The 16,482-nt window shown below is 37.4% G+C and overlaps 1 protein-coding gene and 1 pseudogene across 7 annotated transcripts in view; both read left to right on the top strand.

Annotated features, from left to right (window-relative positions):
* Positions 1-16,482, top strand: part of CNOT4 (CCR4-NOT transcription complex subunit 4) — a 127,894-nt gene that overhangs the window by 73,309 nt on the left and 38,103 nt on the right. For 3 of the 6 annotated variants that reach the window (XM_081146623.1, XM_081146619.1, XM_081146621.1), the window contains exons 4-7: positions 4,510-4,596; positions 5,731-5,832; positions 6,564-6,689; positions 9,404-9,528. In XM_081146623.1, the coding sequence (XP_081002749.1) occupies positions 4,510-4,596; positions 5,731-5,832; positions 6,564-6,689; positions 9,404-9,528 (440 nt within the window). Of the gene's footprint in view, positions 1-4,509; positions 4,597-5,730; positions 5,833-6,563; positions 6,690-9,403; positions 9,538-16,482 lie in introns of all 6 variants that reach the window. The other 3 variants (XM_081146618.1, XM_081146620.1, XM_081146622.1) reach the window with 1 other exon arrangement.
* On the top strand, positions 13,690-15,945 carry LOC308561982 (signal transducer and activator of transcription 2 pseudogene; annotated as a pseudogene). Its single transcript has one exon. The product of its transcript is annotated as a signal transducer and activator of transcription 2 pseudogene (transcript).

Here is a 16,482-nt window from a genome sequence, read left to right on the forward strand (position 1 = left end):
TAATCAAAACCACAACTTGACATCGTGTGTTTACAAGATGAATCATCTGCCAGTACCTACATCAATATTGTCTTACATGATACAAAACACTGTAGATGTTATATGTATTACTAATACTAGGCATAAGAAATGGAAAGATGATTTTAAAAATATTTATTTATAGGTATAACAATTCATGCATTGATAATGAAGAAGAAAATATGGTGGTTTTGTGATAGCCTAGTGTAATTTGTATGATTGCTTCGTGGTAGCCTAGCCTATATACTAATGAATGAATCATTAAATTTTTAGGGCACACAATATTATTGTCATATTCATAATACAGTATTAGAAACATTGTTACATTTAAAAACTACTTGTGATGATAGGCTAATCTACAGTTTATCCAAATACAAGAGAGGCATACTGTACAGTAATGTAATTCTTTGAGAGCAAACTTATAAAACAGTAAGAAAACACATTATTAATTTTATATTAAATATCACTCTGTTAAGCCTGAGTTAGGGTAGGCTGTCTGCTCCCCTACAAGTCTTGCACATGATGTTGTACACAACGACCACTTAGGTACTGTTGACAGTCATGACGCAAAAATGTTTCATACAACATATTTTTCACAGGAAGACACACACACAGCAGAGAAGTTTGTGAACTGTGCGGCAGGAGGTGTCTTCCTGTTCACTGAGTGGAAGTGGGTTATCGTGAAGGGCTCCTCGTCGCCTTCGCGCGAGTGGGCTGAGGGGGAAGCGGAGGCAGGAGAGGGGGGGAGGCGGGAGAGGCAGCACACTCAGCGTAACTCCACGGAGGTACCCCATCGCTCCTGTCTGGCTTTTTTGCTCTTTCATTCCTCTAAAAATGTTTCTATACGGTACCAATCCTCCTTCCGCCGTTTGGCTTAGTTTCAGTTGTGTCGCAGAAGGGTCCATGTCGTATGAGCAGCCAAAAGCCGTCTTGAATAATCGGAACCCTGCGGGACTAATGTCAATTTGTTTCCTGGCGCTGCTTCTATATCATCTTCCTCCTCGTCTGGCTCCGGTTCACAAATACTCATCTCCAGCAAGTCATCTTCTGTTAATTTCTTTTAATGTGATGTCTTTTAGCCCTTTTATTTCCCCAAGATCCATATCTTAAAACCCTTCACCCTCACCTGTGTTGCCATATCTACAACCTCTTTAATGATTTCCTTTGTTGGCTCTGCCATAAAACCTGTGAAATTATGCACAACCTCTGGACAGTTTTCTCCAGCAGGAATTGATTGATTGGGGCTTGATGGCTTCCACAGCTTTTTCTATAACAACGAGGCATCTTCAGTGGTGGAATCCTTCCAGACTTTCATAATGTCCTCTCTGTCAGGGTTCTCTTCCATAGCAGGCGACCTTTCCAGAGAGTCCCTGGTGTAATGAGCCTTTAAGATCCTTGTGACGACCCCTGATCTAGAGGCTGAGTTAAGAGACATTGTGTTCTCGGGCAAGTAGACGACTTCGACACCTTCACTGTTGAACTGATGGGGTTTGGGTGGCCAGGGGCATTGTCCAATATCAAAAGAACTTTAAAAGGCAGTTCCTTAATGGCAAGGTACTTCCTGACTTCAGGGACAAAGCATTGATGGAGCCAATCCAGAAAAGGGTTCTTGTCCTTGAGGCCTTCTTGTTGTACAACTAAATGACTGACAGCTAGTGTTTATTTTTTCCCTTCGAGGCTCAGGGGTTAGCAGCTTTGTAGATAAGGGCATTTCTGATCATAGACCCGACTGCATATGTACAAAACGGTGGAGTTAGCTTATTACTTCCTACCTTAAATCCTGGTGCTTGCTTCTCTGTTTTACTAATAAATGTCTGTTGTGGTATTTTTTTCTCCTCCCAGAATAGGGCACTTTCATCTGTATTAAAAACCTGTTCAGTGACCTAGCCAGTTTGGCTCAGTGGTTAGAGCGTTGGCCCATGGACTGAAGGGTCCTGGTTTGATTCCAGCTAAGGGCACATACCTCGGTTGCAGACTCTATCCCCAGCCCCTATCAGGGTTGGGGCACATGTGGGAGGCAACCAGTCTATGTGTCTCACATCGATGGTTCTCTCTCTCTCCCTCTCCCCCCCCTCGCTTCCACTCTTTCTGAAAAGCAATGGAAAAATATATTCAGGTGAGGATTAAAATAATAACTGATAAATAAAGTCTATTTAAAAAATAAAAATAAAAACCTGTTCAGGCAGATACTTTCTCCTCAATGATTTTCTTACTGGCGTCTGGGAACTTGTCTGCTTCCTCTTGGTCGGCAGAGCTGCTTCTCTTGTTATCTTGACTTTTTTAAAGCCAAACCTCTTTCTAAATTATCAAACCCTCCTTTGCTGGCATTAAATTCTTTAACTTTAGCTCCTTCACCTTTCTTTTTTTTTAAGCTGTCATATAATGATTGCTTTTTTTCTTGAGTCATTAGAGTCTATAGGTGTGCCTTTCTTAACAGCAATCCTGTACCCATATAACAGCTGCGTTTTCAATATGAGATAAAAAGATAATTTTTCAGAAGCTCAAGGTTTTTGCAAATGCTGGTGTAGCTATAGCAGGGGCTTTGCAAATTTCCTTTTCGTTTTTTTACATTGTCCTTACCCTGGATTCATTTACGTCAAAATGGAGGGCTACCGCAGCTGCAGGCCTGTCTGCGACACACGTCAGGCACTTCAGCTTTTTTTGTAAAGACATGACTTTTCTGTGCTTCTTGGGAGCACTACCAGCATCACTAGGCACTTGGTATGGGTGCCGTGGTGTTTTTCAAGGTTTACAGTATTGCACTAAACACAATGAAAAATACACAAGAACCTTGAGAGATCACTTTGACTGTGATACCCAATGTACTGGAGAGACAGCTTCCCACGTGGAGATGATTAGCATCACATGACATTTTAAGCAGATACTGGTAATATTTGAGCTCACTGCAGAAGCAACAGGAGGTAACTATGAAAGTATTACAGTAGTACAATATGTGCTGCAGTTAAATTTTATGCAGTTATGATTTAATGATGCATTTCTTTCAACTGTGAATGGCAATATGTATGGTCTGTGTTTGCATAAGTTTTGAAAACTATTAATTTAGCTTTGTGTATATTTTATGGTAGTAAATAATAAAATAGACTGGTATCTACATCTATTTTATACATTCATGATATACCTAACTCTTAATTTTTTGGATATTTCTAGCCTATGTGGTTCATCTGTGAGTTTTTTCACGTTGTTTCAAATCTCCAAAAAATTTTCCAGTATATTTATTGAAAACAATTTGTGTATAAGTGGACCCACACAATTCAAACCGCGTTGTTCAAGGGTCAGCTGTATATTAATTAAGTTGCAAGCTGTTAAGAGTTAATGACACCCCAGTCATAGACTATTTCACGAAGCTTTGATTTTGTCTGATGCAGAACACATCTAAACTTTTTGTCAGTATGTACCTTGATACAAAAACCTTTCCCATGATTTGCAACTATCTCAAAATTATATTCTGTTCTTTTCCTAAATTGTACCTATAGACACACTATTCCTACCATCTTTCCAAACAGCAAGCTCTCTTTCAATGAAAGCTTTCTGTACATACCTATTCAAGTGTATGCAAAGTATTCTTTCCAAACACTTGATAGTACTCTCACACACAACTTAGCAAGTAAGGTTTTAAGAAAAGCTAAATGAGTACATAAGATGATCACAAGTATGAGGGGAAGTAACCATGAAGAAGTAACCTAGGTAATAGAGAAAGAAATGTATAAATTTGTTTCCCAACTGTTTTTTTTAAAAACCCCATCTATCACCTTACATACATTATTTACCAGGAAAAGAGAGGGGAAAAAATTGGAGAGTTGAGAAATGGTAAAATTGATTGACGTAAGGAAACTAAATATATGTATGTGTGTGTGTGTGTGTGTGTGTGTGTGTGTGTGTGTGTGTGTATCTGTGTATGTGTACATATACATAGATATACACACACAATAATAAATCATAAGACATTGACAGTTGAGCATTCTGTTACCATATTTGAAATTTGTAGCTCATAAACAGTGCTTTAACATGTCATATATTCAATAGATTTATGAATAAAGACTGTTTCTACTTAGGTCCTTGAGTCCTTATCTCTGTCTTTAATAAATAATTTTGGTCATTGTTTTAAGAAATAAGTTTTTCTTATAGGGATCATCTATTAATGAAAATGTGGTGAGGATATTTGATCTGCTTTGTGTTTAAGACTGTTGTAAACATAAAATCCCAGAGTTTTGGTGCAGAAATTAGAACATAGTAGAAAATACCAAACTTTGAGTCTCAATTTCTTTTCCGTGGGTCAATAAAAAATAGCTTTTAGACTCTGTTGATGGTTTCTTGTAGGTGAATCACACAAATTGTAATTAGGAAATGGTCACATTTATTAAAACATGTTGAAAGTTATTTTTCTTTCACTGAAGAGTGTATGTCCCCATTATAAGGGTAAAGTTCATGAATATGGGGACAGTTTATACTTTATTTCTTCTTTTTTTATAGGTTTTAAAACGACCAGAATATTTTGGGAAGTTTGGTAAAATACATAAAGTTGTCATCAATAATAGCACATCATATGCAGGCTCACAGGTAACTAATTATAAGGATTTTTGCCTTTCCTCCCTATGGTTTGTGTTTGACCTAGGCTGTTCAGAAGGGAAATTTATTTTCTGTGATTACAAAGCTTGAGGGTCAAGGATTTAAGTAGTATAGTGACCTCTGTTGGTGGGGTGGGGCAATTTTTGGTGCTCATTGAACTCTTCCAGGACTTAACAGTGAATTGCTAGTAATAAGAGGGAAATAGTAAAACAAAGATTTAGTGACGGTTTGAAAGGGAGGGGAAGTTGAGTCTATTTCTAGTCTAGTAATTAGATAATGATTTCTAATTAATAATAATTTCAGATATTGAAAACTTTATAGAGCATCTTTGTTATGCTGCTATTAGCAGATAGACTATTCTTGCAAAGTGTATTTATTTTTGGGAGATATAGTTTGACACAGTGTCTTCAGATCTTAGTTTTTAAAATCTGACTTTCAAAGTTTGTTTTTTTGTAACCTTGATGAGCCTGTCAAATGACTTTAAAATAATACATGCCAGTCCAAAGATGATTTTTTAAAATTGATTTTAGAGAGGGAGAGGAAGGGGGGAATGGAGAAGACAGAGACAGACATTGATTTGTTTTGTTTGTTTTTAAATATATCTTTATTGATTTCAGAGAGAGGAAAGGAGAGGGGGAGAGATAGAAACATCAATGATGAGAGAGTCACTGATCGAGCCCACAACCTGGGCTTGTGCCCTGACCGCGAATCCAACCCAGATTGCCTGGATCCCAGGTTGATGCTCAACCGCTGAGCCACGCCCGGTCGGGCTCGATTTGTTGTTCCACTTATTTATACATTCATTGGTTGATTCTTATATGTGCCCTGCCAGGGCATCAAACCCACAACATTGGCATAACCGGATGATGCTCTTACAACGGAGCTACCAAAGATATTTTATTCATAGTATTTTAGTCTACTTAAAAACAGATAAAATTCATTAAGTCTGATTGTTTTACAATGAGCTAGTATATGGTTTAATTAAAGCTACTACAACTTCTAATTATTGTGATTATTAATGATAGTAGTAGGAAAGGCTTTTAGAATTTCCTAGTCAAGTTGCATGAGAATTTTTTAAAAAAATGTTTTTGTTGAATTTGAAAATAATAACAGTTTTCACTTTAGGGTCCAAGTGCCAGTGCTTATGTAACCTATATCCGGTCAGAAGATGCTCTCAGAGCCATACAGTGTGTCAACAATGTGGTGGTAGATGGCAGAACGCTTAAGGTAATATGGTCCTCTTGATTTTTTTTTGTTTTAATGGGGGAGGGATAAAATGTAGCAAGTAGAGGAGTACCTAGCATTTATATAATACATTTGAAGAGAGGCTTTTTGAAGATTGCTTCTTAGACATCCATACCAACCTATGACAGCTAATTTGTTTACTGCTGACTTATGTAGAGTCCTGTTTTGCCAGGTATTAATACACATTTTCATTATTAGGGGTAATCTTTTAAAATCTCCTTTATTTACACATATTTTATTCTGTAAAAATGAATCTACTATTCTATCAGAAATAGATAATAGTTCTGATTTGTTGTCATTAAATATTTGGACACTGATCAATGCATGCTTGAGTGAAGGATCCCACCAAGCAGTGCTTTATGTAAATGAGAGAAAATCACACAATTAGAGAAAGGAAGTTGCCTTCTTATGTGCCTTCCCGCACAGAACACAGAACCGATTTGGTCTCTCTTCTGACTGCTAGGGAAGTAGAATTGGTTGCTCAAGTCCTAGAAACCATAGACTGAGATGTTTTCTTTAGTACTTCCAAATGAGCACCATCTTTAATACATCTTGCTAGTAATAGTTTATTTCTCTAGTATTCATAGACATACTTCTTGTTCTGTCGTGTGTGTATCATTTTAGGTAAAGTAAAAACACAGAACATGGAAATTCTCATTGTGGTGTCTTTTCACATTTTGGGTCTTTTTTTCCCCCCTCCCTTCCTCTTGCAGGCATCTCTAGGTACAACAAAATATTGCAGTTACTTCTTAAAAAATATGCAGTGTCCAAAGCCTGATTGCATGTATCTACATGAATTGGGGGACGAGGCGGCCAGCTTCACAAAAGAGGAAATGCAGGTAGTAAAGCATTGTGAATTATCAAATTTGCAGAAAGGGGAGGATTCTTCTTTATAAGTTAAAATTGCTAAAGTAGGGGTTTTATTTTTTTAAAACTGGCATTTCTTTAAAGTAGCATTTTCTAAACAGTGTTCCATGGAATGTCAGTTCTGTAGGATATTGTTATAATAAAAATGGGTCTTTGCTCCACTGAATTTGAAAATGCTAGATTAATGAAGATAAATAGGTTTCTTTCCTACAGGACTTCTCAGAGTCTTTAATATGCTAATACATAATCAAGATGGGGAATGTACATTTGGACCTTTATTGACCAAGGAAGGCATTTTGGGAAATGCTACTTTAAGGATAATGTCAGCAAAATGACAACTAAGTGTGATTCTGTAATTATGAGTTGTATTTTTCCCCCCTTAACCTCTACTCTTTACAGAGCATGCTAGAAAATAATATTCTAGCAAATATTGCTGATATTTTTATAAAATGTTCCTCCCATTAAAGTGTCCTGTAAAGGGTAAATTGAAGGCTTATTATTTTATGTTCATTTTTACATTTCCTCTTCTCCTGTCTGTCTCCTTTCAGTTTTTAGTATAAACATGTTTTTACAAGTAAAAATGTTGACCATGCGCCATATTAAATGAGGATTATACCAAAGCACAATGCTGCACTTCCCTATTATAGATGAGGACTTCAGATTGTTGCTGTGGACTTTTGCAGGAATACTTCTCATTTAGAAGGTGGGGGGCATTGATTGCTACCTTTCATTCTTCAGGTCAAACTAGAGAAAGTTTAGTAGGGGCTCCTTTAAGAGCAGATTGTTAAAGAAAATGAAATAATACCCTTTTTTGACTTGAAATTACTACGGATTAAATCCTATTATAATCAATACATTGGAATTTCTTGACAATGTTGTCTTTATTGTCTTTGTGGAATGGCTTATTTCTTAGTATCTAATAAGTGCTTTTTGATCTTTTTTTTGGATGAAGCTTTCTTGGATGAAATCTAAGGTTTAACTATTTCGAACTGAATTTTGACTAGTGGAGAGTATGCTTTACTCACAGGTACTATTACAGTGAAAATCTCTGTCAAAGAATATCTGAGCTCCATTATATCTCATTTTTATGTAGTATTGTACAGTAAAAGAAAATGGATGACACCTGACACCAATATAATATTGTATGTCAATTATAATAAAAAAATTAAAAAAAAATTTTTTTAAAGAAAATGGATGGACAGTCTCTCAGAACTTAATTTGTAATGGAATTTAACCTGTTTTTTGAACTGCCCCTGTAGAATCATTTGAATATCAGTTTGTGCTCTTTGTGGCCAATGAAAGCCGTAATATCTGTTGAAGTATTGATTGCCGAAAGAATTTTCAAGGCTTTTCATTGTGTTAAAGCTGTAAAATCCACATCTAACTGTATTTTTTCTTAGTACTTTAAAATTCATTTAATATTTTTGTCCAGAATTCATCTTGCTCTTCTTTAAACTGAGTTTCAATTTACTTTGTAAAGGGGTTTCTTTGTTAAAATACTTCCTCAAAGTAGAAAGGAAATTGGAACAAATTATATCATGGCAAAAATCCGAAGATTTTCTTTTTGTTACTGTATAACTCAAAATTCAGTATCCTGTGAAATATTTAGAGATCCATTTGAAACAGACAAGACCTCTCTCAGAACAGGGAACGATGCATTGTGCAGTGTATGTGATGCAGTTGTGCCCGATTAGATGATATTGCCTTTGCTTGTTTTTATTGTTTTGTTTTGATCTGATCTGTTCTGTTCTGGTTTTGGTTTTCCCATAAGATCTATTTAGACCACACTTTTAAAACAATTAATCCTGAAGGTAAGTAAAAATGTCACTCCAGTCCTGATATACATGCAGATAGTAGAAAAGTTATTCAAAGTAATTTCATTATAATTTATTTCCATATATGACTAGTTTCCACAGTCAGTCTTTGCCTAATTTCTCCCATAATGTTTCTGACATTGCCTTCTGATATATAACTACTAACTACAGTAAATACAGAATTTTCTTTGTTGTATACAGAGCAGGGATTTCCAAACTTTTTTCTGTAAATGACCAGTTAGTAAATATTTTAGGCTTTCTGAGCCACATGGTCTCTGCAGCAGTTACTCAACTCTGCTGTTGTAGCACAAAAGCAGCCATAGATAATTCATAAATAATAGACAGTTTATAAATGACAGTTCATGAATGAACGTTCCTATTCCAATAAAACTTTATTTACAAGAACAAAGTGGCTGGCTGTAAATTGACAACCCCTGGTCTAGAGTTTAAAATATATTAAATGTTAGGTAGAAACATAAACATTTTAATTTAGAAAAGGAAATTGACTGATTTTCAGTGATCTTCAGAAAATTTAATAATGGCCTATTGCAATATTTAATTTTTATATGAAGATGGTGTTTAAAAGTAGGTTTTTTGAGCTTGCAAAAATGTTGTCTCTTAGTATACTCTTCTACACAATAAAGTTGTTGATGTAATGCCTTTATTAAGGAAATATATTAGTTTTGTTGTTTTGTTGGAAGAACATTCATTGGGCTAGAAATTTTGTGCTACCCTCCTCACAGGTTTCTCTGACATGAAAAACCTTTACATGTTTTATTTAGGATATCTTTTAATAATTCAGAAAGTAATTCAATATTTTATACCAGTCATTTTGTGAACCTTACTGCAGTTTCAATTGCTTCTTCCATTAGGCAGGTAAACACCAAGAATATGAACAGAAGCTACTACAAGAATTATATAAATTAAACCCCAATTTTCTTCAACTATCTACGGGTTCAGTTGATAAGAATAAGAACAAAGTGACCCCACTGCAGAGGTATGATACGTAAGTACGGATGTTGGTACAGTCAGACACCTTACCATCATGTCTAGCGATCTTCACTTTTTTTCCTACATCATTTTCATACAGAATTCTTATTGCAATATCTCACTTTTATGCAGAACTGTTGCGCTGTATAGGAAATGTTTAGTCAAAATTTCTGGGTTTGAATATTTGTTGCCTGTTGCTCCCTCGTGATAATTTAGATGAGCCTCTCAATAGTTTCACATTTGTAGTGATTTGCAGACTACCCTGAGCCTTAGGAACACGCATATTGATGAAAAGGAAATTAAGGGATGTTGGTTATTAAAAGGCTCTTGTCACCTAATTGAGATTTTTACCCTGACATAATTAGGACAACAAAAGACTGTAAAAGGGAGAGGGAGTTTTTGAAGTATTGTGTGTCGGGGGCACAAATATTTATTGTTGTCTAGTCTTGGGAATCACTGAAGTCTTACCTTCTTTGCGTGAGGAGGGTGTCCCATACTCACAACCGTATTCCTCTTAAGAGACAACTTGTTTTTGCGCAGACCTGGTGTCAACGCTTAAACAGATTTGTAGTCTTAAATGCCAGGTCTCATTCTGAAATGGTGTGCTTTTATTATATTTGGCTTTGGCCTGTCAGAAAATGGTCTGATCAATAAAAACAATAATTTTGTGATTGTACTCGGTCCTGAATGTTCCTTGAGTTTGATGAGTTAGGATCTTTGTTTATTTTTTAAAATTTGGCATGTTTAACCTTTATAAAATGAATTCATTTAAAGTAAATAGCTATAATTAACTTAGATATGTTGATTGTCTTTTTTTAAAAATGTATTCCAAAGTTAAATTTGCTTAAGTGTTGTTTTAAATGTCTGGGTGTTATATGTATAGTCCAGTGTCTACTTAGGACTAAAATAATGTAAGGGCCATTTTTCAGATACAGCTAATAACTACATGGATTATTGTCAGAGTCAGTTTCTTCAAAATTGTATTTAAATTCTTGAAGTCCTTGTTAAGTTTCTTTGATAGTAAAGATTATTTATAAATAATTCTTGTTTATACACATGCACACACACATGTACAAGTTTATATGAATATATATAGAAGAGACCACAGAGTAAAACATAAAGTTACTGTATAATAAACTATGTGAACTTTGTGAATATCAAAGCTGAGTCCAAAAGAATTCTCTCTGGTTGATAATCTTTGACCCTTTCCATTGATCTTTTTGTACCTACCCTTTTCAGCCCCTGTATGTTTATTATGAACCATACGCTATTATTTACCTCATTGGTTGCTGACTCTGTAGTGCTTCTTATAGGAATGGGGTTATTGCAGTAAAAATTTATTTCTGTGGCTTTTAATATTTATATACATCATTGTTCTCATTGAAAATGTCATTTGAATTAAAACCGTATGCGGGGTTTATAGTACCTAGAGAATTCAGAGCAGAAATTTAAATTTTAGATTGTCTCTTCTTCTTTCCTGAATAGAAAAGTAATATCTTTTTATTGAAGGAAATTAAAAAAGTATATAAAGCATACAGAAGTAAATATTGTATGTAATCTCAGTACTGAGACATTTTTCTGAAAATGATTTGAGTATTTCCTTGTAGTATTTTTTCTTCCTGTGAATTTATATAAATACAATCTATAGATAATTGACCAATCTATTTATATTTCACAATATTTGAATTCATAAATCCCAATTTGGAAGAATATATATTATACAATATAACATTGTGTCATCGCAACCATTATCATGTGTATTTCTCTATTTAAGTCATTTGTGTCCCTCAGGAAAAGATTTATTTTTTGGTCTTTTCTCTGTTTTATTGTGTTGGACCCCCCAACACACTGAGAATCCCTAGGCTAAAAATCAAGCAACAGTGTTAGAAAGTGGTGCTAGCAGGCATCCTCGTCCCACTGTTTACTTTTATAAGGATATCTTCAATGTATTATCCACTCTTAAGTATGATTTTGACCATTTATAACTTTATCCAAAGCCAGTGCTACAGAATCTCAGCTGGGATTCAGAATAAACTTTAACATGGTTCTAGGCTTTGCATAGGTACATGATATAAGAAGTTTTTTCCTAGGGAGAGAGAGATTGTTTTTTGTTTGTTTAAGTAGTTCCGCAAAATTTATTAAGGGTGATGATGGCCTAAGTTAGAGAGAGTTGTGGTTTATTGGTTGGTTGGTTTGTTTTGGCAAACTCCTGTAGCTTTCTTTCTTTCCATGCTAACCCCTGCAAGAGAGTAAGTTTGACTTTCAGTGCTGCCAAGTCTGCTTTGGGCCCATTTCTACATTGCCACCGTACAGGGTACAGCAGTAGGAACAAATTCGTAGATAAGTTTTCTTCTTCCCACAGGGAAGACTTACCAAGTTAGAATGATAAGTAGCATGACTCTTTCCATGGTCCTACCCAAGAGAAGTTTTTCTTATTTAAGATAGGGTGAGAATTAAACTTTATGGGGGGGGGAAAAGAAAACGAATGGTTCCTTTCCCTCTTTTCTTGGCATTTCTATGTAGTGAGGAGCAGTTATAGAAGAATTCCAAGAAAGCAAAACCTGGAACCTTGTACACTGACACTAAACTTATAATGTAGTTTTCTATTATTTCTTATTAAGCCAGAGTACAAATATTGAGAGTACCAAAGCTACTAATCCCACTCTCTCTTTATTCCTGTCTCACTTAAGTGAACAATAAATCCTAAAAAGGAATTTGTCATTTTCCTCTTTCCCCCCATTATTATGAATTTGAAAGTATATCTGTCAGATTGAGTATTGATGGTTTTTCTATATTAATAAGTTACTTGGAGAGTGGGAAGTGAAAAAGCTGTACAGTAGTGATATTTAAGGACTGGGTATTTTGTTTTTAAGTTTGGGGCTTGAAATACCTTCATTTAGATTGAGACACCATTTGTTCACCAACTGAAGACTTTGGGTAAGTTAGAAGCCAGCAAAGTTGGCCAAGTATCTAAAGATCCAAATGGAGGCACAGTTGTGTCAGACTGCCTACTTGCAGATAGTTGTGAATTTTTATTTCTTTACCTATAAAACAAAGTATTTAAATTTGATATTAATGATCCTTCTAGCTCTGAAATGTAATAAATTCAGAGACTTTGAGGAAACTTGATTTGATAGATTTATTTTCACCATGTTCCTCTTCACTTCCTCTAGTGCAGTGATCATCGGATATCAGGCATCTCGATTTAGACCAATTGAATTAGAATCTCCAGGGATAGAACCTGGAAATGCACTTTATACTTTAATTAAATAAATATAAACATGTGTATTTATTTTTTGAAGAGCTTCACAGCACTGGATTCTGACTGTTGGGTTAATTGAAAAATATTTACTCCTGAGAAATCTGTAATCTCATCATCATTTCAGAACTATTTAGAGCTAGAACTTAAAAAAAATTAGTGAGATTGTATGAAAACATGTTTAGGAATTTTTATCTGCAGAGATTTAGACACACATCATTACCTTCTGGAATGAATGTCTTGATTGTGTTATGAGACAAAACTACCTATTAAAACTTTTCAGTCCCACTTAAATTCAGTGATTTTTAATCACTGTGTCTTCAGGTGTCTTGATTTTGCTTTCTCTCAGCACATGAGTTGGCAGTATTTGAGTGAACTATAGGTATAGGTGGTCTTCCAGCTTGTAGCCCTTTCAAAGATGAGTGTCAACCTATTTTTGCCTCTCTCTTATTTAGTTCAGTTTATATTGTCTGCTTTTCTTTGCTTTTGTCCAAGAGAACAAAATTAATATACTTCAACTTTTCAGCACCCTTCTAGGTTTTTTCCCTTACTAGGCAACCGGTGCCCCACTGTTTTGTGCTATGCAAATGGTTGGTAATCTTTCCTGTTGAAAATGGAATGAACAACAAAATTTTGCTTGAAAATGTAAACTATTTTTTCAATGTGGCAAAGAGAGATTGATAAAAGTCTGAGCTGAGTGGCAGTCAGTGTTGGTACATCTGGCTGGGAATGTCTAGCTCTGGCGTTCAGTCACCCTTTCAAGTTTGCTACGTGGGGGTGGGTCAGAGGGTCTGAAGCCAAGGTAGGGCTGGAGGCCCTGGTGCTGGAACTCCCTCTGGGGACTAGAAGCTGTGACCAGAGCCACTAAAGGGAGTGGGGATTGAGTACTTAGCCAAACTCAGACCCCAAATGGTACAATGGGAGATTCTGCAGAATCTTGACAGCCCATTTCAGGATCAAATAGCCTCCTGCTGGTGGACATTTGATTGTTACTTGGCAATCTGGATTGAAGACCAGAACTGGCCAGGAGACTGTACTGGGCAACAATAACTCCAAGACTAACGTGCTGTTCTTCCACTTCTTTTACCAACTGAACTATGAGTATGGCTGCTGTAGCCAGGACCCAAGTGCTTGTTGCTACAGCACAACTTGTGAAAATTTTATCAGGATGTTCAGACCTTTCCCCAGGGTCCTACCCAATTGGCTGAGATGATCTTTAATCTCTTTAATTCTGATCCAGGCTCAAAGGGCTCAGTCAAGCAAGCAGAACCAGGCCTTGAAACACCTGTGGAGAGCTGGCAACATAAGATTGAATCCTGGATCCTGGAATTGAGGGCTAAGATGGAAAAGCTGGTAAAATCCATCAGCTAACTGAAAGATGATCAGGATGTCTTCTGCCTTTGATATAAGACCCAGACCCCAGTGTGGATATCCGCTTTGAACCCCTATGAACCAAAGAACAGCAACTTCTATGGGAGACTCAGTGAACTGGACAAAAGGAAAAAGGAGGTTCTGGCTGCTTCTAATGCACTGCTAGTCCAATTAACCACCCTAATTGAGCAAGTGCTGCCTAAGTTGGAGCCATGGAAAGTCTAGCAGCAAAATGCCTGCTTTGGAACTGCCTGGACCACGGTTGGAATAGCTGGAGAAGTGGTTCACAGCTGGAGCAAAACTGTTGTTTCACTTGCATCAGCTGCTTAAGGGATTAAATCACCTGGTTAGCTATCAGGATGACCCTCTGACCAAAAGGATGGAGCTACAAAAGGCCTAGGTCACAGAATTGCTATAGTGTCTGCTTTGCAAAGCCTTTGTGGTAGGAACCCAGCCCTGTTTGCCCTTAACTCTCCATCGACCCCTCAACCTCAAGACTGGGAGGAAGTTTACTGTACAAAGGAGGCCACGCTGAGATTCCAAGAAGACAGTGGGATCACTGTCTACAGAAATCCCCATTGACAAGAGACTGTCATTACAAGGTTTCCAGAAGTTCAGCATTCTGACTTCAAACCAGAAAACATTGATAAAAAAGGGCAGAGTCGGGGCTTAATTTGGGACTTGGGCTACCTCACTGAGCAATGTTCAGGTGATTTGGAAAGGGCAGCATTGGGGCTACTAGGTGTGACAGAGAAACTGCATATTATTAGCTTCATGGTTGGATACACCTACCAGGGACTGAAGCAGGAGCTGAAAATAGACATTCTCCATGTGGTTATTATTTTTATTTCTAAGATGAACTTACTCTCATTTGTCTGGGCCTCAGTTCTCTGGTTCAGTCTGCTCAGCTCAAAGCCCCAGAATCAGCACCTCTTTTTCAAACCCCCGCCCCCCCCAAAAAAAAGTCTTCCTAGACTCTGCTGGGCCCTGCTCTCAGTTGGCAGTCTTACTACGTTGGCCAAGCCCTTGACCTGGAGCAGCTGAGCAAGCTGAGGGATAAGCTGTTTGGGCAGAACTCTAGAATCTAGTGCTCATTGTTGTCCTGGGGTGACTTCATTAAGTGAGAGAGCCCCCCCCAGGCAAAATACTGTTCTGGACATGGCTAGACAAAATTTTGAACCTGGTACATGACCACCTAAAGGATCTCTGGAATGATGGACACATCATGGGCTTTGTGAACCAGAGCAAAGAGCACCAGCTGCTGAAGAGACCATTTCTGGTGCCTGTTGTGCCTCAGTGGATCACCAGAAGGGAGAACACCAAGACGGTGATGAGGTTCCATCTGCTCTGTGCAGCCCTGCACCGAAGAGATGCTGCAGTCACACTGACAGAGCATCCGCCACTACCAGCTGCTCACTGAAGGAGAACATAGCTGAGAACCTGCTGTGCTTCCTCTACCTCCAAATCCCCTGGGATGAGGCTTCTGGGTGCCACTACCAAGAGATAGTTAGTCTCCAGGAATGGAGGAAATACCCAAAACATAGGCTCATCGTGGTTCTGAACACACAGGTGGATGAGCTGCAACAACCACTGGAGCTTAAGCTGGAGCCAGACCTGAAGTTATTAGAACTGGAGCTGGGGCTAGCACCAGAGCCAGAGCTAGGCCTAGAATTAGAACCACTGCTTGAGGCAGGGCTGGATCTGGGGCCAGGACTGGAGCCCACACTAGGCACGGTATCACAAAGAGGGCCAGAGCCAAACCTGGCACCAGAACTGAAGCTGGACCTGTTCTAGAGCCAGTCCCAGGAAACAACTGCCATTGCTCTAAGATGTGCTTCTAGTGTAACCTGAGGTGCAAATGAAAGGCTCTGTACAAGCACCCCTCATTTTATTGCATTCCACTTTATTGTACTTCTCAGCTATTTTGTTTGCTTATTTTTTTAAATTGAAGGCAAGGCCCTTTCCCAGCAAACAGGTTGACTTGCTTTATTATGGTGGTCTGAAACCGAACCTTCAGTATCTTCTAGGTGTGCCTGTGCATGTGGCTATTTCATGCCTGGTATGTTAGAGAAACATCCCTGTTCAGAAAGAGGCCTTTCTGAGCAGAAGTGGCCAATAAAACTTCATGCTGACCTGAGGAGAAGGGAGCAGGGAGCAGAGAGGGAAGAAAAGGAAACTTGTAGATTTTTTGGTTTGTTTTAAATAAAAAAGCCATGTGCAATTTATCTTTGTGTACCCAGTCTTCCCTTCTGAACTTTCTTGGCATGATAATGGGTGGATGTTAAATGTAAAACAACCAATTTGTAAATAGGATCACAGTTTAAGCAGACA

The sequence above is a fragment of the Miniopterus schreibersii genome (assembly GCF_964146895.1).
Source record: "Miniopterus schreibersii genome assembly, chromosome: 9".
NCBI classification, from domain to species: Eukaryota; Metazoa; Chordata; class Mammalia; order Chiroptera; family Miniopteridae; genus Miniopterus; species Miniopterus schreibersii.